Raw genomic sequence first — 15,542 nt, forward strand, 5'->3', positions numbered from 1 at the left:
TGTAGCCTTTTTACTACCGGTTCAGGTGAACCGGGAGCATTTCACCCCTTCATGAGGGCCATAAAGCGGATCATGACATGACTAACCTGATTTTATGATCTTTATTTGTGGCATTTGTTAAATTTCTGCCACAGTTTTTGAGCGACTGGCACAGTCATAAAGCAAATACTATGGTCATTAAATAAACCCATTGTTCACTATGGCAGCTTTTGCTGGAAACTGGAAGTTTCTGGCAAAAATGTCATAAAAGTTGGTGATGTGATTGCAGGAAACTGCAAATGGCCATAAATGTGAGACAATTGCCTAGTGCCCAAAGTGTGGTCACATGACCACATAATATCCAGCCAAGCTATTGGAATTGTGGACTCTGGTTGTAAGTAGTTTTTGGTAGGTCTATCATAACTTCAAATGCTTGCTAAGTGATCAATGTAAATCAAGACCTACTTGTAGTTTAATCAATCCCAATACACAGCATAAAGGCTACAGTTTTGCATACATTTGACTGGATTATTGCATGGTTTGAAGTTCTGTTGAATTCATCACATTTTGAAGACTATAATGAATGCATCGCTTAAATAATTCATTTATGGTTTACGGTAAGCATTATCTCAGATGTATGTAAGAGTAGGGCGGGGGAAATTAATCTAAAATGGGAAACCTAGAGTTTTTGTTCTTATTCATTTGACTCAGCCTTCCATCCTTCCGAGGTTGGTAAAGTGAGGACCCAGATTGTTGGGGGCAATATGCTGACTCTGTAAACCGCTTAGAGAGGGCTGTAAAGCACTGTGAAGCAGTACATAAGTCTAAATGCTATTACTATTAAATATATATATATATTAAATATATATGAAATGAATTTAATATATATATTAAATATATATGAAATGAATTAAATATACTATGAAATGAATCCTTTCTAAGAAATATGCAAATGATCATATATATATTTAGTTGATTTAGATCTGTTTTATCTAGTTAAACATTATAAAGGTAAAGGTTTCTTCTGCCCAGTTGTGTCTGACTCTAGGTGGCAATGCCCATCTCTGTTTCATTAATATGTTATGAACCAATTCTCATACATACATACATACATACATATCTACATGTACATACATACATACATATACATACATACATATACACACACATATATATTCATTCATATTCATAACACATTTACACACATACACAGACACACACATACACATATTTTACAGGTCCTCAATTTACAACCACAATTGAGCCAAAAATTTCTCTTGCTAAGTAAGATATTTGTTAAATGAGTTTTGCCCCATTTTATTACTTTTCTTGACAGTTGTTAAGTGAATCAGTGCAATTATTAAGTTAGTAACATGGTTGTTAAGTGAATCTGACTTCCCCATTGACTTTGCTTGTCAGGAGGTGATCACATGATCCCAGGATGCTGCAACCATCATAAATATGAGTCAGTTGCCAAGTGTCTGGATTTTGATCATGTAACCATGGGGATGCTGCAATGGTCATAAGTATGAAAAATGGTCATAAGTCACTTTTCCAGTGCCTTTGTAACTTTGAATGGCCACTAAATGAACTGTTGTAAATTGAGGACTACATATATATTTAATTATATATTAATTTGGAGAATTAGCATACTAATTGTGGAATTTCCTCCCCAGAAATGAGGGATTAATTCCCTATATTATTTTAGAAGGGAAGAAAGACTATACTATTTTATATATTTTACTGTTCCTCAGTTTGAGTGCCACTTCCAAATTTCCCTAAATAAAAATTCTTCCCTTTTATTTTATAAGATGTTTTTAATATATTTTTAAATTGTATTTCCCTGAGCACATGCTAAATGGAAGGGTGTAATATATAAAGTTATTTCATAAATAAGTATATAGTTGTTATTTTATTTGTCATTGCATTGCTAATATATCCTAACATTTACTCTTTTTTTATATCTAAATCTGTCCTTAGGGAAGAAAGACTTGAGTTCATCATTAACATGGGGATTTGGTAATTATTTTTTCTTAATAACTTTTTGTAAAAAAAATCATGTTATGATTGTTTCTTTGGCTCTTTCTTCTTCTTCTCTTCCTGTTGTCATGATCATCAACTTTAAAGTAATTTGCAGAATTTGTCTTATAATATTAACCAATTAGACTTTGCAGAGGGAAACACAAGAATGTGCTCCACATTTATTATACATAGATTATACATCATATATTGCAGGCAAGCCAGATCCACACAAGGTGGGAATCTATATATCAAAAGACAAATTGCTTTTCCTCGTCAGAAATTTGAAGAAATCTCATATTAGCCACTTATGTGCAGTTAATCCAGCATATAAGAACACTTATTTTGAAATAAATATAGAAATCAACTGATTTTGTTTGGTTCAAAGGATGCTTAGATATAAAAATGTGCTGACTAGACCAAATGTCCCTTCTCTGTAGAAGATGAAGAATCAAAGAGTTATGAAGCAAATGGAACCAGGAAATATTCAAAGAAACCATCAAAGCCAGTAGACTGGGTTTTGTGAAGAACGAATCACGTTTCATGGTAAGACGGTCACTTGGGGTAAAGAAAAGTATAGTATTGTTATGTCCTTATAAGGACATCTGCCGGGGATTGGCTAATCCACCGGTGGGAAATTCAAACAGCTGTCATTGGACGGCTGAGTCTGCCGAAGCATATAAAAGAGCTCCGGCAGCATAGCCGTCAGCCTTCATTCAGAGCTGAAATAAAAGTACTGAATGGACCAACGCTGGTCGCGTCTTCCTTTCCCTGCGCCGATCTAACACTGGCGACGAAGGTACCAAGGACCAAAGCGACGAACCTCGTGGCACTCTGCCAACACCACAAAAGAGCTAGTCACTGAGCTGAAGTCACTGACTAGAAGTCACCTGAAGCATGGCGGCACCAGAAACCGCGTTGCTGACATTAGCCCCTTTCCGACCAGGAAAGGAGACATGGACATCCTATATGATCCGTTTTTGCCAGTTCCTGAGGGGCAACAACATCCGAGATGTGGACGACGACCGCAGAAGAGCCCTATTCCTGGCCCACTGCGGTACCGAAGTCCTGGAGATGGTCGTTGACCTCGTGGCACCGAGGGACATCGAAGAGATGTCATGGATGGATCTGCAGCAAGTGCTCCAAGACCACTACGCACCAACGGGAACCCCGGTTGCCAGCCGATTCACCTTCCACCAGAGGGACCAACGTGAAGGCGAATCAATCAAAGAATTCGTGGCCACCCTGCGCCAAATCGCTGCAAACTGCAAATTTGACAATGTGGACAATGCCATCAGTGACCGCATTGTGTTTGGCATGAGGGACAGGGCCCTCCAGAAAAAATTCTTGAGCAGAAAGAAGTTGGTGCTCAAAGATGTCGTGGAAGAGGCCACAGCTGCCTCATCCGAAAAACCGGCAGCCGCGATGCTAAGAGCCAAAGGGATCCACAAGATCCAGAGGGCACCCCAATCTTCCACAGAGAAGTCAGCTGCCGGATCGGATTCGGAGGAAGAAATGGCCGTGCATAAGGTCTCCAGACCCCCAAGGCGGGAAACCGCTCAAAATGGCGATCAGGGGGAACGTTGTGCCAGCTGCAGAGGAGACCATGCCAGGGCCAAGTGCAGGTGGAGAGATGCGACTTGCAGATGCTGCAACAAGAGGGGTCACATCGCCGAAGCCTGCAGAGCCGAGGATCCAGCCCCAGAACCGTCCAGCCACCGGCTGCGCGAAAATCATGACGACTACGCGAGATCATCTAGACGGTCCTACTACCAGCCCAGACGGGGAGAAAGTGACGGCGGCCGGAGGAAAGCAGTCCATCAGACGACCATAGACCACTCAGACGACGACAGCATCACCAAGTGCCACGTGACAGTGCACGTGGAAGGAACCCCATGTTCCATGGAAGTAGACTCGGGATCGATCTACTCCATCATGGACTGGCAGCAGCTGAAGCGTCTCAAGCCTGGAGTCTGCAAGAGAGATCTGAAGCCCTTACGGTCAAGGCTGGTCGACTTCGGAGGAAACCCGATCGGAGTCCTGGGAATAACGTCACTTCGGATTTCCTATCACAACTTCCAGGACAACCTCCCCATCATCATCGTCCAGAACAGCCGCCCGAACCTACTAGGCATGGAATGGTTCAAGCCACTAAGGCTCGAGATCAAAGGAGTTCACCAAATCCGACAGGACGAACTCGACACCCTCCTCGAAGAGTTCAGGGAAGTCTTTGATGGTAAGCTGGGGAAATTTGTGGGGAAGCCCATTTCCTTCAATTTAGATAAGGCAATTACACCAATTAGGCTTAAGCCCCGCAGAGTTCCGTTTGCCTTGAGGCCCAAAGTCGATGCTCAGCTAGATAAGATGATTGCCCAAGGCGTATTGGAGCCAATTGATCATGCAGCATGGGAGACCCCCATTGTGACCCCCATGAAGCATGATGGATCTGTGCACATGTGCCGACTATAAATGTTCAATCAACAAGGCTTTGCAACAGGGCGCATACCCAGTTCCAGTGGTGCAACATCTGCTGCATTCACTAGGGAGTGGGTCAATATTTGCCAAACTGGACCTGGCCCAGGCTTACCAGCAACTGCTAGTAGATGAAAAAACAGCAGAGGCACAAACAATTGTCACCCACCGGGGCGCATTTAAATGTAACCGTCTCCAATTTGGAGGCAGCGCAGCCCCAGGAATTTTTCAATCTATGATGGAATGCCTTCTTCAAGGCATTCCAGGGATGGTACCGTACTTCGATGATGTCTTAATCTCCGGCCACTCTAAAACCCAGCTACTTGAGCAACTGAAGCTAGTTCTACAGCGCTTTAAGGAGAAGGGTTTGAGAGTCAGGAGAGATAAGTGCATCATTGGGGTCCAGGAGGTCGAGTTCCTGGGCTATCTCATTGATGGAACTGGCATCCACCCCACCAAATCTAAAGTTAAGGCTATCCACGAAGCTCCAGCCCCCAAAAACAAAGCGGAGCTTCAGGCTTTCTTGGGACTACTGAATTTTTACAGTGTCTTTTTAAAACAGAAAGCCACAGCTACTGAACCACTCCATCGCCTATTGGGGAAAGCGGTTCCGTGGAAATGGGGGACAGAGGAGGAAACAGCCTTCAAAAACATCAAAGGACTGCTCTCTTCAGACAGCGTCCTAATGCAATATCACGAGACGCTGCCCCTCCTGCTGATCTGCGACGCGTCACCTTACGGGATTGGAGCAGTCCTCAGTCACCAACTCCCAAATGGAACAGAGGCACTCATCGCGTACTTCTCAAAAACGATGTCCAGCACCGAAAGGAACTATAGTCAGCTGGACAAGGAAGCCTTGGCCATCGTTGCGGGCATCAAGCGCTTCCATGAGTACCTGTATGGTTGGAACTTTACAGTTATCACAGACCATAAGCCACTGTTGGGACTATTCGCGGGCGACAAACCCACACGAAGCTACATGTCGCCCAGGATGACACGCTGGGCAATCTTCCTTGCCGGGTACTCATATACTCTAACCCACAGACCCGGCAAGACCATCGGAAACGCCGATGCCTTGAGCAGATGCCCATCCCAGGAGTCGGTGGAAGACCCAGCCCCCACACTTGGACTATTCCACATTGACAATGACCTCGCTTGCCCAGTCACCTCCGCAGACGTGGCATCACAGACCCAGAAAGACCGAACGCCCAAACAGGTACTGTCTTGGGTTCTGCGCGGGTGGCCCATGGGGAAGACGGATGGAGAACTGAGGGAGCCGAGGGAATCATCTATAGCGACCCAAGCCTCCCTTCGATTTGACGGTGGCCGGAAAAAAGCTGGGCTGCCGGGGGAGAGGGGTGCAGGAAGCGGAGGGCGATGGACCCGGCACCCGGAGGCTCAGATTTGAGGCTCGGGGTGTATGGTCCAGCGGTCAGCTGCGCCTGAAAAACCCCCACATGGACCGAGACCTGGGAAGATCGTGGCAGAATTTGCTTCGAGAAAACGGGCAGGACTATTGGGGGTGATTTGGCCCGGAACATCGAAGGGAGTTGGGGAGTGATAGAGGGGGATTGCCAATTACCATCTGGTTTCCCCCTTGGATTCGCCCCCCCCCTATGAAAATGGCCTTCCCCCGTTGCTACCTGGACTCTCTATTAGGTCGGCCCATTTTTCCATCACTACTGACTCTGGGACTTTATTATCACCCTCCTGGATTTTTATGTTTGTTCTCTATCTCCTTCTGCTGCTGGCTAGTTTATTCCTGCTGCCCGATTTCCATCTTTAGGCCTTGGCTCGGGGGAGGAGAGATTGCAGGCTGGAGGGAGAAGCTGAGAGTCCAGGTCAAGGACTGCTGCTCCATCTGCAGGGAGAGAGTGACTATTGTTGGCCTTTTACATCCAGCCGCGGTGAGAGAATGGCTGTGGCCATCCGCCTGCACTGCAACCATCTGATCTGGTCGCCCCATCACTGTGAGAGAGTGAAGGGGCCCCAGCTTCATCCTGGCCAGCCTCTTTTGCCATCTCTTTAAATATCGCTGACATCCAAGGTTCCCCTTTTCCATCTCATCATACTTGTATGGCTTATACCTTGGCAGATTTACTCGCGCTGCGAGATGACCCCCTCTCGCGGCGATGGCCTTCCACTCTATCGAAGGCCTACCTTAAGGACGGGCTTTGGAGCCCCGAGAGGTGGCATGTTTTAAAGCGGGGATTGAGGGTTTTTTTTAATTAGGGTTTTTAATAATCTTTTAAGGGGAACTGGGAGGGCGACCAAAGGGGATGGGGGGGGGTAATCCACCTAGGTCAGGGCCCAGCCCGGCACAGGGTAACGGTTTGGAGGGCGCAGGATGAGGGATTGGGGATGTCATCAGCACGGTGGATGGGAGGGGCAGATATGGCGAGAGCAGAGGACCTTATCTTGTGCCGGGGGTGCGCACTCGCTACTTGAGAGCGATTGCGCACCCCGGTCCTCAAGGCTCCCCTCGGATACTAGGCGGCTCAGATACTCAGGACCTGGGCCTCCGGCTGATGCTGTGCAACGCCAGGTCCGTGGTAAATAAGGCCCCCCTCATTTACGATCTTATTCAAGAGGGGGGAGCAGACCTGGCGGGTATTACGGAGACCTGGTTGGGCCCGGAGGGAGGGGTCCCTTTGGTTGAGATGTGCCCACCAGGCTTCAGAGCATTCCATCAGCCGAGGGCTCAGGGGAGGGGCGGGGGGGTGGCGGTTATTATTAACGAAGGTCTGGGTCCGAGGGAGACCACTGTGCCACAGATTGCCGGGTGTGAGTCCCTCTTTGTGAGATGGAGTCATGGGGTTGAGATGGGCTTGCTGCTTATGTACCTGGCTCCCTGCTGCGTGGCAACGGCCCTGCCCGAGCTACTCGACGTGATAGCCATGGTGGCAGTTGATACACCCAGGCTTATGGTCATGGGTGATTTCAATCTGCCGTCCGTTGGTGAAACGTCGGAGATGGCTTGGGAGTTCATGGCTTCCATGACGGCCATGGACTTGACCCAGTTAGTTCATGGCCCCACTCACAGGGGGGGACACACGCTGGACCTGATTTTTGTCTCTGGCCAGTGGTTGAGTGATCTTATTATAGGGGATATAGACATGAAACCCTTGTCATGGTCAGATCACTCACTCCTTCGTCTGGACCTTCGAACCGCTACACCCCGCCGCAGGGAGGCGGACCCAATTAGATGGATCTGCCCCAGGCGCCTGATGGATCCTGATAGGTTCCAGACGGAGCTTGGGCCAATTCCTGAAGATCTGGCACACGACTCGACCGAGGACCTGGTAGCTGCCTGGGATCGGGCGGCTGGTGGGGCCTTGGATCGAGTCGTGCCTTTGCGGCCTCTGACCTGGTGTCGATCCCTCGCGGCTCCTTGGTTCACCGAGGAGCTGAGGGAGATGAAACGCGGGAAAAGATGCCTAGAGAGCGGTTGGAGGGCCAGTCTCGCTGAATCTGACCGAACACTGGTAAGGTCGCATATTAAGACCTACCTAGTGGCGATAAAGACGGCAAAGTTTAACTACTTTTCCGCCTCTATTGCGTCATCAGGGAATCGTCCGGCTGCCCTGTTCAGGGTAACCCGCTCCCTGCTCCATCCAGGAGCGCGGGAGGATCCCTTGGAAGGCAGGGCGGAGGATTTCGGACAATACCTGTATGACAAAATCGCTCAGATCCGGGGGGATTTGGACTCTGGGTAGATCAGGGCAGGGTGACGAGGAATAGTCTTGAGAATGTTACCTGGGAGGAGTTTGATGCTGTGACTCCCGATGATGTGGACAGGATTTTGGGGAGACTTAGTGCGGCCACATGTTTACTGGACCCATGTCCCTCCTGGTTGGTACTGGCCTCCCGGGAGGTTACACGAGGCTGGCTCCAGGGTGTTATCAACGCTTCGTTGAGTGAGGGTCACTTCCCCGCCGCCTTGAAAGAAGCGGTGGTGAGGCCTCTCCTCAAGAAGCCGTCCCTGGATCCGACAATATTGGCCAACTATCGTCCTGTCTCTAACCTTCGCTTCCTGGCGAAGGTGGTTGAGAGTGTGGTCGCGCGACAGTTTCCACAATTCTTGGCTGAAACATCCTATTTAGATCCGTTCCAGTCGGGTTTCAGGCCTGGACACAGCATGGAAACGGCATTGGTCGCGTTGGTTGATGATCTCTGGAGGGCTCGAGACAGGGGTTGTTCCTCTGTTCTGGTCCTGTTAGACCTCTCAGCGGCTTTTGATACCATCGACCATGGTATCATGCTGCACCGGTTGGAAGAGTTGGGGATGGGGGGCACCGTATTATGATGGTTCTCCTTCTTTCTCTCCGACCAGTCGCAGTTCGTGTTGGCAGGGGGGCAGAGGTCGACCTCAAGGCCTCTTATATGTGGAGTGCCTCAGGGGTCGGTCCTCTCGCCCCTCCTGTTCAACATTTATGTGAAGCCGCTGGGCGAGATCATCCGTGGCTTTGGGGTGAGATACCACCAATACGCTGATGACACCCAGCTGTACATCTCCACCCCAGGCCACCCCAACGATGCCCTTGAAGTGATGTCCCAGTGCCTGGAGGCTGTGCGGATCTGGATGGGGAGGAACAGGCTCAGGCTCAACCCTTCCAAGACTGAGTGGCTGTGGCTCCCGGCATCCCGATATAGTCAGTTGACTCCATCACTGACTATTGGGGGTGAGTCGTTGGCCCCCACAGAGAGGGCTCGCAATCTGGGAGTCCTCCTGGATAGGCAGCTGTCCTTGGAGGAACATCTGACGGCTGTAACCAGGGGGACCTTTTGTCAGGTTCGCCTGATCCGACAGTTGCGGCCCTTTCTTGATCAGGATTCCCTGTGCACAGTCACCCATGCCCTTGTCACCTCTCGCCTTGACTACTGCAACACTCTCTACATGGGGCTCCCCTTGAGGAGCACCCGGAGGCTCCAACTGGTCCAGAACGCAGCAGCGCGGGTAGTGAAGGGAGCAGCATGGCGCTCCCATGTAACACCGCTCCTGCGCGAGCTGCACTGGCTCCCGGTGGTCTTCCGGGTGCGCTTCAAGGTGTTGGTTATTACCTTTAAAGCGCTCCATGGCATAGGGCCTAGCTATCTTCGAGACCGCCTGCTGCCACCGACGACCTCCCATCGACCCGTGCGCTCCCACAGAGAGGGCCTCCTCGGGGTGCCATCAGCCAAACAGTGCAGGCTGGTGACCCCCAGGGGGAGGGCCTTCTCTGTGGGGGCACCTACCCTCTGGAATCAATTGCCTCCAGAGATAAGGAGAATCCAAGACCTCAGTGCCTTCCGCCGTGCCCTTAAAACCTTCCTTTTCCAGCAAGCCGGGCTGGCCTAATTTTTTAAGTGTTTTTAAGTGTTTTGTTTATTGTTTTTAATTAATGGGGCCAAATTTATATATATATATTTTAACTGTATTTTAATATTTGTACTTGATGTTTTTACTTGGCTGTTCACCGCCCTGAGTCCTCAGGGAGAAGGGCGGTATACAAATTCAAAATAAAATAAAATTAAAATAAAATAAATAAAGATGGCAGAAGAATTCGTCCCATTTGCCAGAAAGCAGCAAGAACTAGCCACTATGAAAGGCTGCCTCCTGTGGGGCGACAGAGTCGTGATTCCCAGATCACTCCAACATAAGACGCTAGAGACTCTGTATAGGGGGCACCCAGGCATCGTTCGCATGAAGGGGCTGGCACGAAGCTACATGTGGTGGCCAACCCTGGACAAGGATATAGAGACCTGGGTTGCCAGATGTGACCCGTGCCAGGAAGTATGCCCAGCGCCACCCCGTGCCCAGTCTACAGAGTGGGAGGCTCCCAGCAGTCCATGGTCGAGAATCCACATAGACTTTGCGGGTCCGATGAGCGGAAGATACCTCCTCATCGTCGTGGATGCATTCTCGAAGTGGCTGGAGGTCGTGCCCACGGCATCCACAACAACAGAAGCCACCACCAAGGCGCTCCGGAGACTATTCGACAAGCACGGGCTACCGGATGTCCTCGTTTCCGATAATGGGCTGCAGCTCACATCCAAGCCCATGGAAACATTCCTGGCAGGGCTGGGTATCCGCCATGCCCTGATTGCCCCCTACAGACCGGCCGGGAATGGGCAAGCTGAAAGGATGGTGAGGCTCACCAAAGAAGCTCTCACCAAGATGGGCACTGGCGACTGGCAAGAGAGGATCGACCAATTCCTCCTCACTCAACATATCACGCCACACTCAACGACGCACAAGAGCCCGGCCGAACTGCTGATGGGCAGAAGACTGAGGTCACATCTGGACCGGCTACACCCCCTGTACAACCCGGAGGTGCCATCAGATGCCAGCCGCTCCTCCCCCGCCCTTGCCCTGTCTTCGCGCTCAATTTCCACGGGTTTCCGAAATGGCTGAAAGGAAGAATTGAGAGCACAACTGGCCCGAAGTCTTATAGAGTGGAGCTGGAAGATGGACAGGTCTGTAAACATCACATCGACCAGCTCCGGAAAAGGTGGAGGGAGGCGGAAGGAAACCAGCCTGACGAAGTAGGCCTACAACACCCCGACGAGGTAGGCCTACCACACCCCGAGGAGGCAGGCCTACAACACCCCTACGAGGTAGGCCTGCCGCACCCCAGCGAGGAGGGACGGCAACACTCCGGCGAGGTAGACCCACACCACCTCAGCAAGTCAAGCCATCGCCGATCCAAGGGAGTAGACTGGTACCCACAGTCTGAGGGGAGTCAGCACCATGCTGACGGAGGGGCCATTCGCTACCCCAGCGAGGGAGACCTCCATCCCCACGACGAAGTAGACCACGGACAATGCACAGAGGGAGACCCGCAACTCCCCGGCGAGGGCGACCTGCCACACCCCAGTGAGGGAGACCACCACCAATGCAAGGTAGTAGACCGGGGACAACCCAGGGATGGAGGCCCTGCAGAGCCAGCCAACGACTTCCCCGTGAGGGAGACCACCATCACCACGCCGGCAGGGTCGACCAACACCACCCCGGCGAGGTCGACCTGCACCAGCCCAACACAGTAGACGGGCGACCCCCCCGGCGGGGTCGGCCACCCACCACAACAAGCCGACACGCAACAACAACAACAACAACAATAACAGCAGCAGCAGCAACTGAGACAACAGACCCACCAACAGAAGCCGCAAGGGGCAAAGGAGAATAAAATGGACTTACCGGACATCAGTTGTCACCCCCGGGTCAACAGCGATGCCCAGCCGCGAGGTTCCAGGGATCCCGGTCAGGGGAAGGACCAGTGCCACCAGCGGGTAAATCCAGACGATGCGGCCGGAGGTGCTGGGACAGGGCCCGCACACTTGACGGCCGGACCCCAGACCCTTCCGGGTCGAGAGCCGGAGGGGACAGGAGCTCCGCCTGCCTCAGCCAGTGGCGAAACCCAAATGGAACTGCGCAGGTCAGCCAGGACCATCAAGCGGCCCGCCTACCTGCGTGACTACGTGACATTCATTAGTGTTGATAGATAGACTTTGAACTAGGAGGAGAGGGGTGTTATGTCCTTATAAGGACATCCGCCGGGGATTGGCTAATCCACCAGCGGGAAATTCAAACAGCTGTCATTGGACGGCTGAGTCTGCCGAAGCGTATAAAAGAGCTCCGGCAGCACAGCCGTCCGCCTTCATTCAGAGCTGAAATAAAGGTACTGAATGGACCAACACTGGTCGCGTCTTCCTTTCCCTGCGCCGATCTAACAAGTATAAAACAAGATCTATTTTGGCAACCAAATGTGTAGAATTTAAGTCCAGTGAAGGGATGTAAAAGCAATCTTCTGAATTGATACTGGTTATCATTCCTTCAAAATAGGCATTATTAATGTATAAATCACTAGCTCGCTCCCCTAGTGCAATGTCTGGATTCCTGAGATCTGTGTTTTCATAATGCATGACAATACTTAACAAGGGTTTCAAATTCCTTTGTGTATAATATATGTTGGGAGGGGGGAAATGGAATTGGAATAGCTGTTTTTCACAGAGCTGTGAAGATGATTATTTATGAAGCCAAAAATAGTATTGAAAGGTTCTGCAATTTGTTTTTCAAAATAAAATTCGATCAATTACTAGCAAGATTATTGACTGACATGGTGGCCTAGTGATGAAAATGCTTGCTTCCCACTCATAAGGTTGAGAGTTCAATCCTAAACAGCCACAGATGTTTCTTTCTCAGGATGCAAAGAGAAAATATCTGCTGCATCAGGAAGGGCATCTGGCTCAGCTCTATTCAGTCACCCTGACTTTATCCCGAATTAAGGGATTACAGGGTAGTAAAAAAACTAGCATGATTATTAGTTATTAATTTGATTTCTAATCTGGTTCATAGTTGCAGCTAAAGATGTCCAAAATATTTTTAACAAGAACTCTTCTGAATTTCAAACCCTGTTTTCATGCATGAATTCTGTTGGTTTGAGCATTTTGGAAATATTCTGAGTGCCAAGCAGTCCTGAAATGCTCAAAGCAGCCTATTTTCCAACTGAAATGTGACATTTGTAGAAGTTCTGAAAAGGGGTGACAAAAGTGCAGTTTAAAAAAGTATGCTTAAAGTATGCAGATACAAATTCGATATAACAGTGAGAATTCCTAATAGTTTAAGACATGAACAGAATGTTGTGTATATCACCTGTACATTTTTAACTGAAATTTGTAAATAGCTCGTTTCCTTTTTAATTCATTTCACCTTTTAATAATTAAAATTATGAGCAGCTTTATATTATGATGTCTTATTGGGAAGATGGATGGCAAATCAATCAATCAATCCTAGACATCCTTCTATGCTTGTTTCTCATACCTTTTTTAATTAAGAATAGTGATGTACTTATAAATATGGCTTGAATCTTGCAGATACAATGACTTGTTTTAATTTTATCTAGGTAATAGACCTTTTTTCTAGTATTTTAGTGAAGTTTAAAAAGAATAGATGAAATCCTAAAAAAGCAAATCTAATAAAACTCCTTTGACAGTTTCAGAATATATTAGGATTATAATTTTGTTCCTAAAAATATGTTTTCTTTTTGCCAGATGTTAAGAAGAATTCTTAGGATTTGTGCAGTGCTGTTTCACAATGTGATGACAACATAATAAAGGTATAAATTCATAGAGGATAAACACAGCTGTTTGTGGGCACAAAGGAAACTTGTTTATAAGAAAAGGAACAATCAGCATCATCAAGTATTTGATCAATTATATTAGAACAGAAAAAGAATGCAATCTGTGTTGACAGCAAACCTTTTTATAATAGTATATTTACATCATGTGCATCTTATTGCTTGTCACAATGCAACGAGACACAAGAAGAAGTTATATAATCATGAACTGAAATAAATCACTGCATGGAAGAATAGATCTGAGACATTTCTAATTATTTCAAGACTTCTTTTTTGAAATGATAATGAAAATTAGTGGTTTAATTCTTGTTTCTTGAATTGATACTATTTCTTTCATATACTGTACATTTTATAGAATGCATATCGGTACCAATGCTATAGACATCTAACACAAAGCTCAGGAGAAAATTACATTTACAGTACATATCTGCTTAGCAGAAAAGCTATGTAATGAAGCAGATATTGTCTACCATTGTTATATGTATCTTTTTTTTAAAAAAGAACATATTTAATAAACAATAATGAATGGAACATATATGTAACCTTTCAGGACAGGCATTTCTGAAGACAACTCTTTTTGTTTCAAGATACGGATATCAAACTCTATTAATGTGAAATGATTCATGAGATAGCTTTAAGTTTATTAGCCGCCCTGAGTCTCCAGAGAAAGGCAGCATATAAATTGAACTAATAATAATAACTAATAATTATGGTAACTATAGATTTCTCTACTTTTATGTAACTGCTAATAATGAGATACATTGAGTTTTATGGTAATCTTGAGAAATGATTAGTAGGAAAATGTCAAGAATCACTGTCAGCCCTGCCATAGCTGGCTCTCTAGGAAAGAAAGATGCTTGATTCCATCAGATTACAAGGTTCTTTTACTACAGACAACTGGAGGCAGTGAAATTGTAAGGTCCTGCCTCGCCAATCTTCTCAAGAAAGCAGAACTCTTGAAACAAAAACCATCTCAAAAGCAACTTTTATTGGAAGATTATGATAGCAAGAGATGTAGGCAGAAATCAGTGGTGGGATTCAACTGTTTCTGGGCGGTTCAGGCAAACCGGTAGTAAAAATTCTGGCTGGCCCTGCCCACCTTGCCCAGTCACTTCTTATCTACTCTGCTTGCCCGCCATAGCTTCTGCTGCTCTCCGTCTGGCTTCCTCACTTGCCTCGACCACAAGGTCTCTGAGGGCCAGCCAGTTTGCCTGCCTTCGGCTGTATCCGAGTGGCCCAGCTGAGCTGCCCTGATCTGCCTGGGTGAGTGAGTGACTTTCTCATTTCCCCATTGAGCGCAGCGCCCAGGATCCTCTTTAATGGGGAGGAGAAACAGAGCAGCCAGCATGAGGGAAGGAAGCCCCCTTTTCTCTTTGCCTGCCTTTCCCTCCTGCCAGCAGCTCCCTTTCTCATTTCCCTAGAGTGCAGCACCCAGGATCCTCTTTGATAGCACCTAAGGTTTCCCCCTTTGCAGCCCTGGGCTGTGAGGAAGGAGAGGAAAACATTGGGAAACCCTTGGGGGCTGGGGCTGAGAAAAACAAGCATTGCAAAAAAAAAAGAAAAGTTTTTGTTAGTTTGCACTTTGCAGCTTACCATCACAGAAGTTTGTTTGAGTGCATGTGTGTGCGCACGTGTGTATTGGGTTGAATAAGCCGGATGGCAATGGCTTCATCCAAAGGAGTTTTTGTTTTGGGTGGGTATCCTAGCCTTAGAAGGAGAGAGGGAAGGAGAAAGGGAAGGCAGGGAAAGAGAGAGAGAGAGAGAGAGAGAGAGAGAAAGCAAAGAAAGAAAGAGAAGTAATAGAAAAGAAAGAAAGAGAAAGAGACAAAAATAAAGAAAAAGAAAGAGAAAGATAGGGAGGGGGGAGGGGAAAGTGAATGACATACTTGCATGGAGGGATGGATAGATGGATGGATAAATAGATACATGAAGGGAGGGAGGGAGGGAGGGAGGGAG

General features: G+C 47.8%; 2 protein-coding genes across 4 annotated transcripts in view; one reads left to right on the plus strand and one right to left on the minus strand.

The window, feature by feature from the left end:
* The window catches only part of LOC117673572 (uncharacterized), a 45,605-nt gene extending 31,783 nt beyond the window's left edge, over positions 1-13,822 (plus strand). For all 3 annotated transcript variants that reach the window (XM_034430996.2, XM_034430995.2, XM_034430997.2), the window contains 3 exons: positions 1,960-1,998; positions 2,439-2,544; positions 13,501-13,822. In XM_034430996.2, the coding sequence (XP_034286887.1) occupies positions 1,960-1,998; positions 2,439-2,524 (125 nt within the window). In that variant the 3' untranslated portion in view covers positions 2,525-2,544; positions 13,501-13,822. The remainder of the gene's footprint in view (positions 1-1,959; positions 1,999-2,438; positions 2,545-13,500) is intronic.
* Positions 1-15,542, minus strand: part of TMEM168 (transmembrane protein 168) — a 104,644-nt gene that overhangs the window by 5,658 nt on the left and 83,444 nt on the right. The window lies entirely within an intron of this gene.

This window comes from Pantherophis guttatus, chromosome 7, assembly GCF_059756535.1.
Source record: "Pantherophis guttatus breed Tessera chromosome 7, ASM5975653v1, whole genome shotgun sequence".
NCBI lineage: Eukaryota > Metazoa > Chordata > Lepidosauria > Squamata > Colubridae > Pantherophis > Pantherophis guttatus.